The sequence below is a fragment of the Vulpes vulpes genome, chromosome 8, assembly GCF_048418805.1.
Source record: "Vulpes vulpes isolate BD-2025 chromosome 8, VulVul3, whole genome shotgun sequence".
Lineage (NCBI taxonomy): Eukaryota > Metazoa > Chordata > Mammalia > Carnivora > Canidae > Vulpes > Vulpes vulpes.
In genome coordinates, this window is record NC_132787.1 from 98,580,536 (window position 1) to 98,603,015 (window position 22,480).

The 22,480-nt window shown below is 42.4% G+C and overlaps 1 protein-coding gene across 4 annotated transcripts in view; it reads right to left on the reverse strand.

Annotated features, from left to right (window-relative positions):
- Window positions 1–1,507: 1,507 nt before the first annotated feature.
- KCNS3 (potassium voltage-gated channel modifier subfamily S member 3) overlaps window positions 1,508–22,480 on the reverse strand; it is a 42,070-nt gene continuing 21,097 nt past the window's right edge. For 3 of the 4 annotated variants that reach the window (XM_026014952.2, XM_072767665.1, XM_026014953.2), the window contains exons 2-3: window positions 15,751–15,943; window positions 1,508–3,515 (exon numbers count right to left, since the gene is read on the reverse strand). In XM_026014952.2, coding sequence (XP_025870737.1) covers window positions 1,981–3,456 — 1,476 coding nt within the window. In that variant the 5' untranslated portion in view covers window positions 3,457–3,515; window positions 15,751–15,943 and the 3' untranslated portion in view covers window positions 1,508–1,980. Of the gene's footprint in view, window positions 3,516–15,750; window positions 15,944–22,304; window positions 22,425–22,480 lie in introns of those variants that run through there. The other variant, XM_072767664.1, reaches the window with a different exon arrangement.

Sequence of the window (22,480 nt, forward strand, 5' to 3'; positions counted from 1 at the left end):
CATTTTCCCCCTTTCAATTCACATTCCAGAAAAATCAAAGTCCAGCAGTTTGTTGCTCTTCACCTCTCCAGGTGAACTCTGTCCCGATGTGTCCTTAAATCTACTCCCCAACACAGTGGAAGAGGAGACAGCATGATGCCGCGTTCAAAGCACGGGCATCCCAGGGTTCTCAACCCAAGTTCATTACTCACTGTGTGCACTGGCACCTTTCTTGCAAACCTCAGTTTCCTTGTCTTAAAATGCAGACAGTAATAAACCCTTGCTCACAGCAGTGCTGTAAGCAATCGGTGAGATTATATAGGTCGTGCGCTTCCATAGAAGCTGATTATTATCATTGCTGTTGCCCTTATTACTATCATCATTACCAAGGTCATTGCTCGTACTATTCTTTTCCTATTCCTATTTCTATAGAAGCAGTCTTCAGCTACTTCACTACTAATTGGGAAATCTTTAATAAAACTGGATCCCAAATTCTATTGCTATGCTTCAAAACTCAATTTATGCCAACATTTGGGGGGGAAAGGAAGATTTTTCAAATGGGCAGGGGATGACACACAAGCATGAATAAACCTCCAGATTTAAAAGTGACTATAAACCCTGTTCAGTTATATCCGTCTCACAAGGCACAGAAACGTTAAAAGGAGAGATGAGTCAGAGTTCTCTTCATCAGATAACCTACAGGCGACGTCCTTCTTTCAATGAAATGCATCTGCAAACATAGGAAGTTGGGTAATAAATCCACGTGGCTTTTTCATTCAAAAAGATCTCAGGGAAAGAAACTCAGTCTGACAGCATGAGTTAGAGTCACCATACATCTCCAAAATTAAGATGTGAGCTAAATTCTCTCCACATGGGATAGAATTGCTCTGTCCCTGCTCTGGAAATGAGTATGTATGTTTTCTTTCATTGTGAGGGGCTTTTATATAAGATGCAGACATTACTGTCTCAAAGGCTATTTTCAAACAGTGGCTCATGTTATAGTTGCTGGCATCACGCTCTCCAGTGATTAAGGCTTCACTCCTCTGGCCACAGCTAATCACATCTGTGTGTGTGTGTGTGTGTGTGTGTGTGTGCAGCATTTCTCCTTTCTTCTACTCACTGAGTGTATTGCTGCCTGTGAATGTGGGGGTTCACGCTGTTCTGCATAATTTTCAGGTGATGATATGTTATCTCAGCAGGAGAAATTATAAAATATAAAATATATCCCGGAAGTTTAACTGTAAGGGCACATGCTTCATTCATATATGCTACCTTGAGTATGTCCTAAACGTGTACACGTTTAATCAGTTTACACGGGACAGCCTGGTTTCGTCTCGGACCTGGTCCTTCTCCCTGCCAACTACCACCAGTCTACTAAACAAAAGAACTAGCCCATCATTAAGCTTTACTCAAAATCCAGAAATGAACAGAAAAGACTCTTGATACTCCAAAAAGAGCATGTCCCTTCCAAACCACTTGTGAACATAGTCAATGTACTTACTTGACATCAACACATACAACCAAGACATTCTCCATACTGAATTACGCAAGTTTATTAGGCTTCTAGTTTCCATGTCTAGAACATGAACATGGATTTACATGCATTGTCTCATTTTGTGGATCTTACATGCATGTAGTCTTCAGTCAGCTGGGCCTTTGATTCTACTTGTCAGTAATTTACAGTTAGCTCAATGTGAGTAGATGACAAACACAGAATGATACAGAAGCCGTAGCAATAAATCCCACCCGATACCGTTTACCTTTTTTCCAAAATCCTATCACAACTCTCTTGTAAAAAATAAATTTCAGAACAAGGCATTTAATTCACTTCACTGAGAAAAATAAAGAAGATTCTATCATTTTGGAGCAATGAATGTCCAACTATGGCTGAAAGGTACACCCTGAGAATTAAATGATTTTAACGAACCCATTGAGGTTTATAAAGCTGTGTTAACCTAACATTAGGAAGGGACACAAGATAACAGGCACGAACGTCCCCGCTCATTTTGCTGTGCAATTTTCCAAGGATGCTGTGTTATAGACATCCTCGTTGTCTTCAATGCTCGAAGCATCTGTGGAATCGGGATCGCTCACCACGATTCCGACAGAAGAGAGACTGGTAATGAAGGCGTGCATCCGCTGTGCATAAATATCCCTAATGTTGAAGTAAGGTAGCTCCTGACACTTCTCTGGTGGGTCCTCGTTGCACTGGTCCACATCAATATCCTTCTGCTTCTGGTAGTACTTGGAAAACTTGTTGAAGATAATGGTGATGGGAAGGGCCACCACCAAGATGCCACAGATGATGCACGTGCTGGCAATAAGCTTCCCGGCCAAGGTGACTGGGTGGGTGTCTCCATAGCCCACAGTAGTCATGCTGATGGTGGCCCACCACCAGCAGATGGGGATGCTGGTGAGGCTGGACGTGTGCTCATCTTTCTCCACAGAGTAGATGAGCACCGAAAAGATGGAAATGCCCACAGAGAGAAAGAGAAGCAGCAGCCCGACTTCATGGTAGCTGTGTCTCAGCGTGGCCCCTAGAGACCGAAGTCCTACCGAGTGCCGGGCAAGCTTGAGAATTCGGAAAATCCTCATAAGCCTGAGGATCTGGACCACCTTGCCCATGTTCTCAATGTCCTCACTCTCCTCCTCCTTGGTGTCAACAGCCAAGGTGGCATAGAAGGGAATAACGGAGACGAAGTCAATTATGTTCAGAGGGTTCTTCCAGAATTTCTTTTGACAGGGGGCAGCAACCAGCCGAATGGCAAGCTCGCCAGTGAACCAAGCGATGCACGCGATCTCCACGCCTTCCAGCACGGGGTCATCCACCTCCCCATCCTCGTTCTGGAACTCCGACATGCTGTGGACACACATGGCCACAATGGAGGCCAGCACCACGCTCAAGGACGAGATGGCAATGAGCTTGGCAGACAGGCAGTGCGCGGGGTTTTCCATTCGAATCCAGATCTTCTTCCGGAGCTGACCAAATCGCAGCTGCTCAAACTTCTCCAGCTCCTTCTCAAACAGAGACGACTCTTCGAAGGAGGAGTCGGTGCTCACGTCGTTGCTCTTCTGGTCCCAGTCCTTCTCGTGGTTTTCCTCCTTGCGCTCCTGGTAGCGATTACTGCAGCAGGAGTCGATGAAGAGCTCGTTGATGCCCCAGTACTCGATCTCCTGGCAGAAGGAGAACACGCACAGCTCCTCCATGACGTGCAGCTTCCCCGTGTAATAAAAATTCAGGACGTATCTGAACAAGGAGGGGTTCCGATCGAAATAGTACTCCTTGTCGGCCACGCTGTAGTCATCGCACAGCTCCAGGATGGCCTCTTCCGAGTGGCAGGTGAGCAGCTTTCCCAGCCTGGTGTGCGGAAACCGCAGCAGGGTGCTTTGGTCCACGGACTGCTTAAAGCCCCCCACGTTCAGGTTGACAAGTTCCTCGTCTTGTCCGGGGCGATGGAAAAACTCACCAAACACCATGGTGGATACGGGAGGCAGGGAGCTGGACGGGAAGGGAGATGAGGCAGTTCACGCTGCACCTGGAAGGAGCACAAGACGGCATTAGCACTGTCCCACCGGGCCTCGCCAGGCTTATTTTTAATCTGCCCTTTCTGGGATGATGGGCTGCACGGAGAGCAGAGCAGGAAACGGGACAAAAAAAGAGTAAGGGAAACAGCATTATGCATTCGGACTCGGAGGAAATCAACACAAAACAGGTTGTTTTTCAAAAACTGGGCTTGGGAGATCCATGGCTTTCGGAAACAGAAGATTGCCAGATCATTTTCACGAACCTGAATTCCTCTTTTTTTTTTTTTTTTATTTTGCTAAGCATCCAAAAGTTACCAGCCGCCTCCCCACCACCCCCCCCCTAAAAAAAAAGCAATGCATGGATCACTTACACAATACAAGCATCTCCAGTCTCAAGCACGAGGCTTCTGCATTTGGGAATGCTTGGTCCAGACGTGACAGGCTGGTTGCCGCCTGGCTCGTAGCTCCCCTCTCCCTGCGCCCAGGGCTCAATCATGCACCCTCACAAACAGCTCTCCCCTCTGCTCTGACCCCACCCCCAACCCACACATGACTGGGGGCTCGGCTCCTACAGCTTTCCCCCGTTCTCCCATGTGTCACTCCTTTAAGAGAAAGCCCTATCCTTATGTTTGGATGCGGACAATCAAGAGGATATAATTATCTCCCTGTCCTTAAGTCCCCTACATCTTAAAGATATAGTTACACTTAATGGGATGGTGTTTCAGGTACCTCCACAGGGAAGAAAGTGACTTGGGAAAACCTCCATAAGTTAATTGCACTATCAGGTTCCTGACACAAACGGGCTTCTCTCCCACCTGCTCCCTCTCTTCATAGACCATCCCCTACACACTCCCGATTGCTCCATAGATACCAATTCTATACTGGTCCAGCCCATACCGCCTGTTTCTAGTTGTGACACAAACTGGGATGCACCAGATCTATTTCTCAGAGAGAAAATAATAGCTTTTAACCATCACTCAACACAACGGTGCTTCCTCAGAGCAGATGGTGCAGATCAAAGAAAGGTAGGAGATTGTCAAATACTAAGCTCCTACAGGATACTATTGGATGCTTTGTAGACATGATATCATCTCATCCTTCTAACACTTTACAGAAGGTGTACAGAAAAATGGATACTCAGAGAGGTTGAGTCAAAGATCACAGGATAGGTAAATGGTAGAGTCAAGATTTAAACCCAGGCTGGATTAGCCCCAAACCCATTATATTTCCACTACATACTCCCTCTCCCCCACTTTCTCCCAGATTATAATCCAGTAATCCAATGTGGGAAGTGCTATAACAGAAATGAGGCAAGCAGCTTTGGCATTTTTGAGAAAAGAGCATTGACCCTTGCTATTGGTTATATTTGGCTCAAATGCTAAAGGTTCAAGCAGAGTTGACCACACGAGGGGAAAGGGCATTCCCAACAGCGGGCAAGAAAGGGTGGACAGAAGCCAGACTGGGAGGAATCATGTATATTGGTCTACAGAGTCTGGACTTTACCTGTAGGCAAGACCACTAAATGGTCTTAATCAGTGATTGAACACCATCTTCTCTGTGACTGTGACTTAGAAAAAACTGCTGATGGCAGTGTGGGAATTTGCTGGGGGGGGGGGGCAAAGGCCAAGGTCAAGGAGACTGGGCTGCAACAGAACAGATGAGAGGAAGGGAGAGGCCCCAACTCATACAGCAGTGGTGTGTATAAAGAAGTGACAAAAATCAAGAAAAGTTTCTAATGTTGACTCAGCAGTACTTGGTGACTTGAAAAATAGAACAGGAAGTGGAAAGGGAAATGGAAGATGCATTTTCTACTCTGTGCAGGTGGCTGATGTGGTGACACGATCAGAGGAGACAAGAAAGTCAGGAAGAAATTTTTTGCCCCTTATGCTTATGAAAAGCCAAGGCTATCAGCGAGACAAGAGATTCCTCCTCCAAGGAACACACCAGAGGACACAGCCTCAAAGTCCAGACCTCTGTCATCCGCCCCAGGAGGAAGCCTACTGTCACAAAGCATGCATGGGCATTTGCTCTCGAGACACTAACTGAATGTGTTCCCATGAGTGTGTTCCCATGAAACCAGAGACCATAGCATAGCTTGACATACCAGTTAAAAGATTTGCTGACCTCTTCAAAATACTTGGGTTTTTTTCTGCCTCAGCTTTCTATTTTTAGCTAGATATCTTCTTTGAAGGGCCTAAATCAGAGCTCATGTCTTGGTCCAAATATTTATGGAACCTCAGATCCCTGAAAGCAGGCTTGTGCTCATGGCCAGTATAGTAGTAAACTGTTCCAAGGTGCTAGTTTTAGCTAAGCTGGCATGAAGATTTTAATGGACATTTTCTTCGGGTGGCTTATTTTTCATGTCAGCTATTCTGGAGAGCCACAGTGATAGAACACCAGTGTCTGCCTTCATAACCCACCTGCAGAAGATGGTCTCATAATCAGAGAGTGTGTCATCCATTTCCTGGGCACCCTGCAGTCACTTTTCTAAAGAACACTGTTATCACCCTTCATGTCAGTCTTCCTACTCTGTCCTCATTGCTTTTTAATCATTCTATGCTGGTGAAAGAGAGCCCACTATGAGGCCCATTCATGTCACAAAGTCTAATCAGAAAAGCAATATACATCATAAAATAAGGGGCTGCTTGTTGTGGGGCCTTCAGCAGAGAGAAAAAAGGAAAGCATCTCTGGATCAGATCGAATGCTTGAACTCAGTGTCCAAGCTGAGACTTTCCAAGGCATGGTGGCCAGAGGCTGAGGTTGGTTTCCTCGCCTGTGTCCATCCCACAGGAGCGGACGGGGGCAGGAAAGAAGGAGTTCCACCTCTACCTTCTGTAGCTGGGTTCCCCGGCATGCAGACCATTCCTTGCCAATTATAAACATTCTTTCTGTCATTTGGCCCTCACTACCACCCTGGGATTTTGCCAATGAGGAGGCAGGATCAGAGGAGATGAGTGGGCATAGTACAGCTATTAAGGGTTAGATCAGAGGTACAAGCCCTACCGACTCTAGGGCTTTCTACAGCATGCTGCCTCACATCCAAAGTGACATAAAGAAAGGCAGATACTGAACATGATTATTTCTGATTCCTATTTCAGACCAGCATCTATTTAACAGCCATCCATTTACTCCTATCCAGAAAACATTTACTAGATCAAAGGTATATTTATACATACCTATGTATATTTATGATTTATATGAATGACACATTTATAATTCATTTATAATATACATTTCTTTATATATGTAAGCATATACATATTTGTATGTGTATTTATAAGTACATAAATAAACTTTAAAGACATTACAGCATTTTCTATATGCATGTTCATGTGATCTGTAATCCAAAACTTGAACTGCATGCTCTATTAATGAGTCTGTGGGGAAGCAGGGGAGGGAACAGGGGCAGTGGGATGCAAGAAGGAGAACCTTTTTGGAAGAGAATGTGGAGGGGAATTTGACAAGCAAAACTGTATAGGCACTTACCCTTTGCTCCAGCAAACTCTCTTCTAGAAATCTCTCTCAAAGAGAGACAGACAAAAATTCAAAACACTTGCATAACTGGAAACAATCCAAATATCCATCAATAGAAGATTGGCCAAATAAACTAGGGTCTATCTCTATATATGCAATGGAGAGATTTCTAGGATATATTACTTAAGTAGAGGGAAAATATGCACGTATATATTCATACATATACATAAACATACGTATACACACATACACACACACTTACAAAGAGAAAAAGAAACAGCAGAAGGACAAATTGAAAATGAACAAACTGCTTCCCTGTACGGGAAGAGGGGGAACAGGGTAGAGGCGACAGTGTTGGAAGCTGGACTTGGGAATCGTGTAAATGTTTTACATAATTATGAAACAAAATTAAATAAAAAAGAAAGACAATCCCTAAAAATTTAACATTGCTGTGTATCAAGTGGGTCATTAACCTCAGAGAGATAAATTATTTGCAGATTTTTAAAATATAATTTTAATAATTTGTACAGCCATAGTGGTATACATTCCTAGGACAAATAAACCACAGAAATCTTAAGATAATTTTAGTATTCATATTGGTATAATTATTCTACAGCTTTTCTGCACACACACATAGGGCAAAGCAAATAAATGATTATGTTTATGTTATGAAGAACCTTCAAGGTTTTGAGTGCCAAACTAAAGAAAATATACAAATATAAAAATCAAAGAAATTAAATAAAAATCCAGTGATCCTAAATTTGAATTGGAAATAGCATTATTGGGGCACTTGGGTGGCTCAGTCAGTTGAGCATCTGCCTTTGGCTCAGGTCATGATCTCAGGGTCCTGTAATCAAGCCCCATATTGGGCTCCCTGCTCAGCGGGGAGTCTGCTTCCCCCTCTCCCTGCTTTTGTGCTCTAGCGCTCGCTCTCTCTCTCTCTCCCCCCTCCCTCTCTCTCCCCCTCTCAAATAAATGAATAGAATCTTTTTTTAAAAAGGAAGAAAGATGGGCAGCCCAGATGGCTCAGCGGTTTAGCGCCACCTTCAGCCCAGGGCCTGATCCTGGAGCCCTGGGAGGGAGTCCCACATCGGGCTCCCTGCATGGAGCCTGCTTCTCCCTCTGCCTGTGTCTCTGCCTCTCTCTCTCTCTCTCTCTCTCTCTCTCTTTCTCTCTGTCTCTCATGAATAAATAAATAAAACCTTAAAAAAAGGAAGAAAGAAAATAGCATTATGAACTGATAAATTAACTTTTCCTAAAAGAAAATTTTATTTTCACTGAAAGAGCCAAAAAAAAAAGAGCCTAGAACAAAGTGAAGAGCTCTAGGGGATGCTGTGAGGCATCACTTATATCTCCCCTTTAGGACTGAGCCACTCATTCTCACACCTGATGAAAGTGTTAATAGCAAAGGGCTCTCAATTAAATCCCTCTTTGGGAATCACTCTCAGCCAAAGAGAGCTATCTTGCCCAAGGTCATACTCCTTCCTCTGGTTAGTTCATATCCAGTGACTTATGTATATGAGGGGGCTGTAAAGACTCAGCGCCTTTTTCTCAAGGTAGGAACCCAGCTCCAGAATTCCCAGAGGATCAACTAAGATTTCTGATCCAACCTCGTCACAGTTCAACTCTTCTCCTTGCCTGATCCTTCCTTCATTTCTGGCTGGTATTGGTCCCAAGGGCACCTCCTAACAAACCTACACATAAATCTCTGCCTCAGGCTATTTCCCTGGGAACCCAAATGAAGAGGCCAAGTCAAGAGCAATGAACATCTCAAGTTTGTGCAGATTGGAGCATTAAAATACAATTTCTCACTAAAAGAACAAGGGCTCCTTAGAGAAATAGCCAATCCCTGGCCTGGGGTAAGAAATACCCAAGATAAGCCTGGCCTATCATGTTATATTAGAAAACAAGGAAGCTACCAACAAGGATAGGGAAAGAATCAAAAGGACTCAGAAAAAAATTTTTTAAAAATCTCCGATGGACTGGACTATGTCAAATACGTTAAAATCTCTGAGTTCATAATAATATTTTTTTAAAGAAAGAAACAAATACATTGGTCCCCTTTGGGCGCTATTATTAGAGTATCAGCTCATTATTCTGGAGTGTGAGGAGAAAAAAAGAAAATCAAACATTTATCCTGTTTTCCTGTATGAATTATACCTTAGAAGAACCATATAGCAGTTAAAAAGGGAAATTTTTCCTTACAAAAATATTCTAATAACTCAAAAATAATAGTAACAGAAACAATTAAAATAGTACACTAGAAAATATATATTTATATTGAAAAACACAGAGTTTGAAAGTAAAAGCATGAAAATTGTAATCAAAAGAGAGCAGCATTGACTATACTGATGCCACATAAAATAAAATTTAAGACAGAAATTATTACCAGAGCCAAAGAGCATTTTATAAAAATAATCAATTGAGAAGACATAAAAATTATAAATATAGATGTACCCAGCAATTAAGTTCCAAAATTCTATCTCTATTTGTAGCTGGCACGATCATGTATACAGAAAATCCTATGGAATATGTAAAAAATATTAGAACTAATAATAACGTCATCATTGTTGCAGAATATGAAATCAATATACAAAAATCAATTGTATTCCTATATACTAGCAATGAGAAAGCCAAAATATGAAATTTAAAAAACAATTCCAGTTATAATAGCATCAAAAAGTGATTAAGAATAAATTTAACAAAAGTGGTAAAAATTTGTGCCAAAACTACAAAATACTGTTGAAAGAAATAAAAGAAGACATAAATAAATGTAAAGACACCCCCGAATAGCTGTACTCCCCAAATTAATTAGATTCAACACAATTCCTATCCAAATATTTGCTGCCTTTTTCTTTTCAGAAATTGACAAGCTGATTATAAAATTCTTATGGAAGTGCAAGAAACCTAAAATAGCCAAATAATCTTGAAAGAAAACAAAGTCAGAAGACTCATACTTCCTGATTTTAAAACCTGCTACAAAGCTACAGTAATTAAGACAGGGTAGAGTTGGCACAGGATAGACAGGTAGATCAAGAAAACAGAATTAAGAAATCCAGAAATAAGTCCATATTTACAGTCAACTGATTTTCAACAAGGATGTCAAGACAATTCAACAGGGAAAGAATAATCTTTTCAATAAATGGTATTGGGAGAATTGGATAGCCACATGCAAAAGAATAAAACTGGATGCCTACCTCACATCATATATAAAAATTAATTTATCAGTTGACCAGAAACCTAAATATAGATGCCAAAACAATAAAACACTCATAAGAAAACACAGGCATACATTTTTGTGACCTTGGATTAAAATGACTTCTCAGATATGAAACCAAAATCACAATGCAATAAAAAGAAAAATAGATAAACAGACTTCATCAAAATTAAAAAATGTTGCGCTTCAAAGGACACTATCAAGCCAAAGGACAAATAACAAGAAAATGAAAGGACAACCCCTATGATGGAAGAAAATATTTGCAAATCATTTATCTGATAATGATCTAATAATAAAAATATAAGCAATTTACTATAATGCAACCATTAGTGAGGATATGCAGAAATCAGAACCCTCCTATATTATCCGGGGTAATGTAAAATGGTACAGCCATGTTGGAAAACAGTTGAACCCATTTCTGAAAAAGTTAAACACAGAATTTAGCATATGATCCGACAATTCCGCTTCTAAGCATATTTCTGAGAGAACTGAAAACATATGTTCAAACAAAACGTACACATTACTGTTCATGGCAGCATTATTCCTATTAGCCAAAGAGGGAAAACAACCCAAGTATCCACGTCCATTAACTGAGGATATTGTTTTGTTGATCCATCCTATCCATCGAATGGATAGAATCTTATTTGGCCATAAGAAGGAATGGCCTGAAACTACAGAAGACAGACCAAAAAACGCCACATACTGTATGATTCTGTTTATATGAAATACCTAGAATAAGCAAACCATAGAAAACAGATTAGCGGCTGCTAGGGGTTAGGAGGAAGAGAGACTAGGGTGTGACCAAATAGGTATGTGTTTCTTTTGGGGGTGATAAAAATGTTCTGGAATTAGATGGCTGTACAGCCTTATGAATATATTAAGAACCACCGGATTATGCATTTTATAAATTTTATTGTAAGTGAAGTATATCTCAATAAAACTGTTATTTAATTTAAAAAGGATCCCAGCTCATGAAGAAGGAATGAGAGAATTAAAATCTCTCTATTTTGCAAGTCATCAGGAAATAATGGACATAGGCTGCTAAAACCCAGATAAAAAGCTGATGGGGCACTTTATCACAGCCACATCAGAATGACAATACCCCAGCCAGCTGATCAAGCCTCAAGTAACAGAAAGAAACAAGACACGACATGCCTCTTGATGGGAGTTTATATACACAATTCTGCAGAATTTCAACAACAACAAAAAATCAGGCCTGAATTTTATGGAGAGTCTAGATCTGCCATTTGAAATCAGATAGAGATTTCAGAGGAACATGTGCGATGACACAGCAAAATCCAGACGGAGGGAAAACTACAGGACAAACAGCACAGACCAGATAAGCGACGTACCAAATAGATCCAATGTGTGGGCTTTGTATGAATCCTGATTTTTAACTAGCCAAATGCTTAAAAATATATATATAAAAAACAGGGACATTTGGGTACCAAAGAGATACTTGATAAAAGAATTATTGTTCATTTTTCAATGTGCTGATGGTATTGGCATTCTGCTTTTTAAAAGAATCCTTACCTTTTGAAAATATATACTACAATTTTACAGATAAAATTCTACCACGTTTGGGATCCATTTCAAAATAATCCATGAAAGGGGGGTGACAGAGCTAGGAGGTAGGGGGTTGGGGGGCAGTGGGGGAGATGTATCTTGTTCATACAAGATATGGTCATAAACTGATCACTGTTCAGCTGGGTGATGGGTATGTGAGTTTAGTATTAGTCTCCCTATTTTGGTACATGTTAAAATTCCCCATCAAAAATGTTTCAAGAAAAATCTACTAAGCCCTTTTTCAGGCCACGCACTGTAGTAAGTGCTTTCTTATGCACTACCGTCCACCCTTGGATTCCCAGCAACCCAGGCAGTACCCGGGCTCTAGGAGGCGATGAGAAAGCATCACTGAATGAATGAATAATTTCTTTTAATTCTTTAACAGTCCTAAGGGGTCAATCTTATACCCCATGTTGCAAAGAGGGACACCCAACACACAGAGTTTGACCAACATTATCTAGCTTTTACGTAGCACTCTCTCCACTATTCCTCGAATATGAGTCCTTAAAGTTTTTTAAGTGGAAGGGGGCTGATCTTTGAATTTACCTCGTTTTTCATCATCCTTATTAAAGAGTGCTATAGTCTTTAGTAGGGGACTTGGTATCAGCATGCTGAGGACTCATGGGGTCTCCAATCAGGTGTGCCCAGGAATACAAAAGGCATGGGGCCACCAAGTTGAAAAATCAAATGCTATTTTCATTCTTTTTCTCAAGAAGAGCATGGCTCACCATGTCACTCTCCCCTGCCTACTATCAACCCAAATTACTCATGGCACAAACACTGTATACTGTATTTGGCCACCTTGCGCCTCTTGGTGTTTACAGGATTGAAAAGAAAAAGATGTCAAAAATCCAAGAGATTCACTGGCAGCTTAAAAGAAGAACTGCATTGATCTACTCCCCTCCGAGTGGCACCCTGTAAAAGGCTTTTCAAAGCCATTAACCTCTTACTCACCTCTTTGTAGTCCACTTCCCTCCCTTTCTGCTTTATGCTCTCCAACTCACTTAAAAAATACTCTCAGAACTGTGTCTTTTCAAGGCTGACAAATATACATGCACACGTGTGCCTGAGTGGCTCTGCTAATGCTCTTGCTTTGCTCAGAAAAGTAACAGAAGCCTAACAAATGCAAGTCGGTCTTTTGATTGGTCAGAACCACCTCTTTCCATTATTGCATAAGTGTAAATAAAAACCTAGACTCCTTCTGCCCTCCCACTTGTCCAAAATCTGCATTAATCCTTCCATCAAATTAAAAAAAAAAAAAGATACAGCATTTTTCTGAATTAAGAGTGCCACCTTTTTGGGACAATCTTCTAAGAACTGCATTTCATCCCATTAAATTTAAAAGAAAAATCACTAATTTTTTTTAAAGATTTATTTATTCATGAGAGACACACACACACAGAGAGAGAGAGAGAGAGAGAGAGGCAGAGACACAGGCAGAGGGAGAAGCAGGCTCCATGCTGGGAGCCCAACTTGGGACTTGATCTGGTCTCCAGGATCACGCCCTGGGTTGAAGGCGGCGCTAAGCCATTGAGCCACCCGGGCTGCCCCTAATGTTTTTTTAAAAGGGTAAGTCACGTTAAATTTTATTTCTACCCATGGCACGTGAGAATATTCTAAACAAAACCAAGCAGATGTTGGGGTACGTGGGTGGCTCAGCCGGTCAAGCGTCTGCCTTCAGCTCAGGTCATGGTCCTGCGTTCCTGAGATCCAACTCTGCATGGGGCTCCCTGCTTAGTGGGGAACCTGCTTCTCCCTCTCCCTCTCTCTCTGCTCCTCCCTCTGCTTGTGCTCACTCATACTCTCTCCCTGTGTCAAATAATAAATAAATAAAATCTTAAAAAACAACAACAAGCACATGTAAACAGAATTAGATATCTAAAGTCAACCCACACCCATGGACAGAGGTGTTCCCACCAGGCACCTTCTCCCCATGCACTGGTGTGGGTAACGTGTAAGGAAAAGAAAACCTTAATGATAGGCCAGAGAAGAGCAGAGAGCATGGCGAAATGTCACTGGCATGGCATAGCCCACTCTGTGTGGACTTAGACACAGAGATGCTGGTGTTCCCTGGTTCAGGCCTTCCTGCATCAATGTTGTTAGAGCAGCTAAAATAGTGCAATTCTAGGAAATGAAGGTCTGCTTATGAGACATCTAAAAGGTCACACCCAGAGCCAGCATATAGAATACATGAAACTGGGCAGCCCGGGTGGCTCAGCGGTTTAGCGCCGCCTTTGGCCCAGGTTGTAATTCTGGGGACCTGGGATCGAGTCCCGCATCAGGCTCCTTGCATGAAGCCTGCTTCTCCCTCTGCCTCTGTCTCTGCCTCTCCCTCTCTCTCTCGCTATGTCTCTCATGAATAAATAAAATCTTTAAAAATATATATTAAAAAAAAAAAAGAATACCTGAAACTTCCAAGAGCCTTCTGGAAAAGAGGCAGCTCTCCTCACCTGGAACAGTATTATGATAGTAGTCATTCCCTATTTAGTGTGGCTGCTCCTCCCTAGGAACTCCAGGGATCCTGTCATTTATACAGCTCATCTCCAAGCAGAGGCCACTTGGAAGGCTAAGTGACTTGGTGAGGCAAGTGGCCAGAAATCTGCCCTATTTGTAAAAAGCAAAACATCACAGATGGAGGATTTCCAACCTGAAATAGGAAAAATGTGGATAGACCACAAGAGGGGAGCCTTAACTCTCCTGGAGGTACCCTATCAGGAGTCACGTTATATGGAGGAACCCACAAACACATGCTCACGCTGGTGTCCAGGGGAGGGAGTTTTGGACAAACCCGCTTCTTCACCCCTCTCACCTTCTCCCAACAGTCCCCAGTACACAATTATTTTAGCACCCACCACCAGATATTATAATGTTTTTACAGTTCTCCTTAACCCCTGACCCCCCAGGTCTGACTACTGCTGTCCTTTATACCCTCAGCTGTTCGATGGAAGGAATCGTGTATTGCCACCTCTACAGTCTCAGCCCCATATGCTAATTTCTGCCATAATCTAGTGAAAGATACTCACTTTTGTCCAGAAGAATTAAAAGGCTATCACTATTTTTGTCAAAAAGCTAGCAGAATGATCTGGACCCAACAAAGTGAAATGAAATGCTTCCAGCGGCGAAACAAGGAAGTTAAACAAATGAAGTGGGTTGGTTGGGACTGTGGTGAACTATCCAGAGGCAGAGGCCACTCAGTACCAGAGTCCTTTGCGGGAACCGAGAGCCAGTACACACGTATCTCACCTTGAAATCCTGATTTTTATGTGGGATATCTCAAGTTTAATTAGAATTGATCTGGGACGTGCAGGTCGCTCAGTCAATTAAGTGTCTGCCTTCAGCTCAGGTCATGATCCCAGGGCTCAGGGATCAGAGCTCCACATCAAGGCTCCCTGCTCAGCGGCCAGTCTGCTTGCTTCTCCCTCCGCCGCTCCCCCTGCTTGTGCTCTCTTCTCTAACTCACTTTCTCTCTCTTAAATAAATAAAATCTTTTAAAAAATTTTTAAAATCAAAAAAAAAATTAGAATTGATCCAACACGTGTTCAACATTATGTGGCCCAGACAAAATGTGTCTCCAGGCCAGGTACTTCCAAGAAGCCCACAATCTGTGACCTGAGCCAGACTTACCCACCTGGCTCCACGGCCCATTTTAAGCCAGACTGACTTAAATGGACACGAACAAAATCATATCACAATTAACAGTAGTTGTTATTTCCTCAAGTTGGAGCCATAAATGTCAGAAGGGGAGGTGGGCAATGTGGACCACCGAGTCTTCCATAGCAGGCTTGGCGCATCCCCCAAAAGAATCCAACCTAATCCTTCCAGGCTGGCTTTCTCACCTTCTTCCTTACTCGTCTGCCCCAACGGCCAGTGAATTTTAGTCAGAATAGTCTCTCTGGTGGGTGACCTTCATTTCTGTCACTACACTGTAAAGCTCATTCTCCCTTCCGATTAATAATGGTGCCAGAGGAAAGGTGAGTGGCAGCTCTTACCCTTGTGGTGTCGATGTCACACTCCCTGCCCTCATCCTGTCCAGTAGAATGTCCATCATCATCCAAGAAGCTCCGCCCTTTTTCCCTCACGGATATGTGTGGTGCACATAGGCATTTGGTGGCCAGAAAGAAGAGAAGAATCCTGTTTTCTGGTTGTATCAGCCAAAGCAATCACTGGGAAATCCACTCTCACCTGCAGAGAAAGCCATAGGTCAAGTTTTAGCTCCAAGGAAGAAACACATCTAAGACATTCTAACACAGACTCAGTGATCTGGGCATTTTGCTGATTAGACCCATATCTTAGAGCCCCATCTCATCTCAGGGAGGGTGTGTTCCTCTCTCCCCGTGGAACCATCACTCTCACTGGACAGATGGATGGATAGGGAGCTCCAAGACCTGACTTGCAATTGCTCTCAGGCTTAAGGACTCTTAAGTCATGACCACAGTGGACACTTGGAACATCTCCACTGACCCCAAAGCCAACAAAGCATGCAAAGATAAAATAAGGCACTGGAATTAGGACTACAGTCATTCACTTTCCACATAGTTTCTCCTAGGAGTATTATTTTTCCCAGCTAATTCATCAAGGATATACTTATAAACCTCTAAATGAATACATTTTAATCCATTTCAGAGACCAAGTTCTGAGCGTGACTGCCCTAATAGAATTAACACTGCTGCTCTAATTTGAAATCAATAGGTTTCAAAGGCTGGCCAAATTTGATTTTGCCTTATTTGTCCATTGTTGTATTTCACAGATCAGAAATGACTACATAAGCCAGCTCAGAGTCCTTTGGTGAAACAGGTGTGTGTCCATGGATGTGTGTGTAGTGTGTATGGGGGAGTGGAGGGGTGGGCGGGATTAAGTTTGTACCAGAACACAAGGACAAAATTACATTTCTCTGTCTGAATAAATTAAGGGAAAAAAAAGTTTCCAGTTCCCAACAAGGTAAGCCTTGCCTCATGTCAATCCCTTCCCATAGATTTATACTAGTATCTAAGCATCTCTCCATTGATTTTCATGTTTTCCAATCAATGCTAGATCCTAAAGGGGGCCAGGGGTGGTTGGGGAGGAAGAAGAAAAGATTGATTCCAAGCTTCAGTAGGAAAATGTAGGAAATGCCTCCAGCTATGTCAGTCATTAAGCAAACATTCATTATCACTAAAGATATGCCTGGAACTATCCTAGCAAACAAGATGCCACGCCTGCCCCCTCCTCCCCACTCCAGGAGCTCCCAGGCCCAGCACCAAGTGAAATAAAAAGGAATGGTATCCTACCAACATCAAGGTGATGCGATAGAGAGGGAGTAAAGCAGGAACAGGAACACACTGGTCCCAACAATGGCCAGGGTAACCCTTCAGTGCATTTTCACCACTAATAATGATAACAATGAAAGATTCAGAAAAAAAAAAAAGCAGCTCTACGCAAAGTAAATTTCTGAGATGGGACTCTGAGCAGAAGAGGTAGAGAAATCTCAACAAGGATAAATAAAATCAATTCAGGAACTAAAATCCTCCTCCTTCTCCTCCTCCTCCATAAGCTCCCAGCAACACATCATTGGGTCAGTCTCAAATATTTTTGTTCCACTGAAACGCAGAAATGCTGCTGTGCCTTTTTTTAAAGGGTAGAGCACACATGTATAGTCTTCCTTTGCCCATCAAATACCTTTCCAAATGTAGCACATTTTAAGGGAAGGTAAGATTAATCTGGCTGGGAGATAATTAATTAACTGCAAACAGCTTTGATACGACTATATTAATTACTGAAGAAAAAAATTAACGAAGTACTTAGGTTATTTGGCACTTCTAAGAAACCCTAAGCATTGTTGGGCACTGGCTCATCACAGAAGGGCTGGCCCAGGGACAGGCTGTGAGGTGAGCCAAGTGTATTTTATTTTACACAAACTGGTACCTAGTGGGCCTCCATCAATGTCTGATAAATTAATAACATACCTGGCTGCCCTTCCTCTCTGCTCCCCCCCAAACTCAGAATGCCAATGTTCCACCTCATTTTCCATCCCTATGACTCCTGTCCAAAAAAAACCCTAGATTTTTGGAAAAGATATAATACCAGTCAATACTTCTTGTTGTGAATTTATGTCAATTCACACCCCTCCTGGGGCATTCACATTCTAAAGGTAACCTTTCTACATAAATGACACCAGCATTTTCTGAGTCCCTACAATATGTCAGGAACCTTCCAGGAGTTTCACACACCTCGTCTCTATTCTCAACCACTGAAAGTGTGAACTGTTGTGATCCCCATTTTATGAGTGGGACATAAAGCTCAGGGAAGCTATTTGTCCAAAGTCCCAAAACTGATGGGTGCCAGAGCCAGGATTCAGACTGGGGCAAGTCTGCCTGATTTCACTCAGCACAGAAAATCAACTTTGATCCATTAATTACTGAAGAAAAAAATCAGTTGTTGGGGAAAGTTAAGGATTTTCCCAAACCAGCAAGGCTTTGGGAAAGAAAAATGTATACATCCAACGCAGTGTCCCCTTCCTGCTTTACAATCCCACCAAATGGTTCCATGATCTATGTTCCTACCACCCCTATCAGTGTGTAACTGTTCCAAAGAAGACAGTATTGTTTGCAATTTAGCACCTAAGCAGGTTTCTGACTTTGCTGGTGATTCAGCACATCAGGTTCACTTAGCCTCTGTAGAATCCTCTTCATGATAAAAGGGGGCCCCCTCCGCGGCATCCTTCCGGTAGGCCCTCTAGCGTGGCTATACTTCCTGGTGGGTTGCCTATAGTATTCAAAAATGTACAAAATGACTTGCTCCATTATTGAGAGGGAAAAGGTGGAGATTAAGTGGCATATTGGCCTCTTTCATCATCTAGAGAGCTGACATCCAATCTTGGCACAGAATGAGGAAAATCAAAAGGACAAGCAGACAGTATACAGCGGTAATAATAACTCCCTATGCCTGTCTCCCAGGACTCAGAATCACAGGATTAAGGTTGCTCTCCAAAAATTAAACTATAAAATCAGTGTCTGCGAGATCAAAGCAGACACTCTGAGTGACACTGCTGCATAATAGGTCTATGTCTTATGCACTTGCACAGAATCCTGAGTGCACCTGTTACTGCCCTGCTCACTTTCTTCTGAAATATTGTCACCTTCATCTATCCACTAGACTGGGCAGCCTCCAGTTAGGGACAGTGTTATAATGTCAGTCTTCATATTCATTATCCCTGTTACACAATGGTGCTTGACACATTTTTATTGAACCAATTCCTCTCCCCCAAGGCAACGAGACTAAAGAGTAAATTAACTAAAAAGAATCAATATGGATAATGAAAGGCAGTTGGTCAAAGGGAAGCAGAGGAGGAAAGTGTAAAAGATCAAGGTAGGTTGCCAAGACCCAGCCCAAAACTTTGCAAAAGGCATCTCATCCTGAAAATGTAGCACCTCCCAGCCCTGATGGGTATATCTTGAGTGGCTTGTTAAGGGTCTAGACCCAGAGTTTCAGGTATCATTAAATACCCAAAAACCTCTCCTTGTTCTGATTCCAGACTCTCTGAGGCATCTCCTGGCAATTTTAGTTCCCAGGCATCTCGCCAACGGGGAGCATATGAGCTGCCAACACGAGTGTCCACTCTGTCCACTAGTTATATTTATAAGTGGAATGTAATAAAGCAGGAAGAGGTTTATTTATTGAGTTTTCTGTGAGTTTCTATGAGTCAATTTGCTAGAGTTTGATCAACTCTGGGACACCTGAAAGTGAGTTTCTGAAGTTGCCAGGCTGCGAGAGAGCCTGACCCTGACCTGTGATAGAGTTACCAGGTAAATGACACCTTTAAGCACCACCCTGAGAGCCAGCCAGGTTCCCTGGAGACATCCTAACCTGGCCAACTTCTACAGGAGAGTTTCCTCAGCCTTTGCACTGTTGACATTTTGAGGCCAGGTAATCCTCTTGTGGAGGGCTGTCTGATGCACTGCAGGATGGTTAGTAGCATCCCTGGCCTCAACCCACTAGGCGCCAGGAGCACATCTCCCCTCTATCCCCTAAGGTCATGACAACCAAAATTGCCAAATGTCCCCCAGAAAGTAAAACCATCCCCAGTTGTGAACCACTGCTCTGAAGTAGAGTAAAAAGACCTCAGATACCCATTTGGAAGATGGGAGATTGTACTAATACTCTGTCTGCTGACAGGAGCCGGGGATATTCCCCTGGACACTTGTTCTAGAATTCAGTCATGGCATTTCTGGTGTCAGACAAGCGAAACTTTGCAAGTGAGGAAAGATAAAGGAAGGTTAAGCTTTTGTTGAAACTCAAAGCATGCATCAGGCAATTTGAGTCTAGAGTAAAGGTTACTGATTTTCTTGGAGAATCTATCTGATATTTGCTAACATTTTTGGTGCCAGAATGACTCACCGTGCAATGCACTAATATAGTCTGAAAGATGTCTTACTATACTTCTCTGCATGTAGGGGTCCTCCTGCTGACCATACCTGCCCCTGAACAAGCTCCAATCTTGTGAAAACTCATTGATGTCCCAGGAAAAATGCAAATATATGTCAGTTTTGTAGTCTTGCCATTCTTTATCAATCACAGACTAATTTTCAATAAAATCCAAGAGTAATGAAATAATAGGAATAATAACAAAAGGTGAAATTTGACCCTACTTCTATCTTGATTAACTAATGAGAGTGGTAGTCTGGGGTTTTGCCTAAATAAAATTAAAATCTCACATTCAGGCTGCCATAATTAGATTTAGTGTACCAGAAAGACTGTACTTAAATTTAAATCCCATAATCCAAAGCAATCAGAATAATACAACACCTCCCAGTTGACTCAGACAGTAGATTTCTAAGAATATCCCTGAATTACTTCCTTTTTCCAGATTATCAAAATTTTGAGACATCTATTAATATGTGAAATCCTTGAATTAATAATGATTTTTTAAAAATTTTGCTCTGTCCACAGAAGAAAATGAAAACTTCTCAGGGTCTAATATATTCAGGGATTAAAAATAAATTTATAGAAGTTCTGGTCTTCGGGGAAGAAACCAGTGAGCACCTCCCAAAGCAAAGCCCCTAAATTATATTTCAAAAGTTAATATAAATTATATTTCTCTTGGCCATCCAGAATGAATAAATGTAATACCATCTCCAGAAATCCCTAAGGCTTGATTTCTCGGGTAACTAAACACCACTTTCCTTTCCTTGGGTTCTGTGTTCCTAGACAACCCTCCCTGGGGAACAGAGGGAGACAGCAGGCTGCTGCTGAGTCACTGAGTCACCTCCAAAGGCAATCTTCAGAGAGGAAAGTGAGGAAGAGCCCCGAGAAAGTGAAACACCGCAGCCACTGACCTCAGCACGGTCATCCCCAGGTGCTGATGGGGGTCCCAGAGATGGGAGTGCCCCATAGGGCTGTCACTGTTCCACCAGCCCCAGAAAAGAACTGCCCTAGTTCCCTCCCCCTTGCAGGAACCCCCTGCAGTAGATCTGGCTGGAAGCAGGGGCTCAGGCTACAGCTAGCAAACAGACAGGAAACCAGCCCACCGAGGGGCTATAGATCCTGTGTCATCTGGCCCGTGGCTGATGCATCAAGCATCTGCACTAACCCCATGATGAAAAGAGTACCTGAAAGCAAGCAGTTTTATGGAACAGAGGAGAAAAAACATATCATGCCATGGTAACAGAGATGGAAACAGGCAAAGGGAAACCTTCTGGAAGATACTGTAGAGATGTGTATTACAAAATCATGGTTTCACACTTGAGAATGTATCCCGAGGGGATGAATTAGACAAGTGTGCAAGGATGGGTATCCAAGGATGTTCACCGCATCAGTAGTTATATAAAAAGTCAAAGGCAATCTAAATGTCCATCAGTGGGGAAATATGTCAGGAGGTAGGCATCTAATGGGATATTCTGTGGTCATTAAAAACTGAAATACTCATAGTAAGAACTATAGTAAGAGCTCCCGTATCCTGAATCAGATGTTTCAATACCCCTGGGCATTTGCATATCTGAACGCACCTAACCCTCCCAGCACTTGAACAAGTAGTATTTTTACTGGATTCACTGTACAGATGGAGGAATTAGTAAATAGAGAAATTAACTAACTCTCCAGGGTCAACAGCTATTAAGTGGTGGTCTCAGAGTTGGAATTTAAACAATAAAGCTCTAAAGCCATTCTCTTAACCACAACGCTCTACGACCTAGAGATTCATGAAAAGATCATCACGATATGCTAAGTGAAAAGAGAAAATAATTATAGTACAATATACGGCCTGATCTGATCTTTATTAAAAAGGTCTAACTTTACAAAGTGGGGGGAAAAAAAATCTCTAAGGATATGCTACAATGTTAAATGCATTCTCTCGGGCTGCTGGAATTTGGGGTGGTTTTTGCTTCCTGCTCTGTGCCTCTCAACATTGTGTGACTTTCTTTGCGAGGATTCCAAAACAAATTTGGAAAAAATTTGGAAAAATTTCCAAATTTTTTGGAATTTTTTTCCAAAAAATAAAAGATCAAAAGTAGCCTTGGTCAGTACCCATGGAGGGGAAGGGGGAGCAGTATAGATGCTAAGGTGATCTCACCCTACAGATTTGGGTGAGATGGGATCCTCCACCGACGGAACGGGCTCCTTTGTCATCTGCAGAATCATAAGCTTCTGTGGCTCATTCATGGCTGCTCTGTGGCAGGCACTGTCCTGGGAACTATGGCAAAGAAAAGATAACATGGCTCCTGCCCTCAATGCTTACAGGTACTTAGA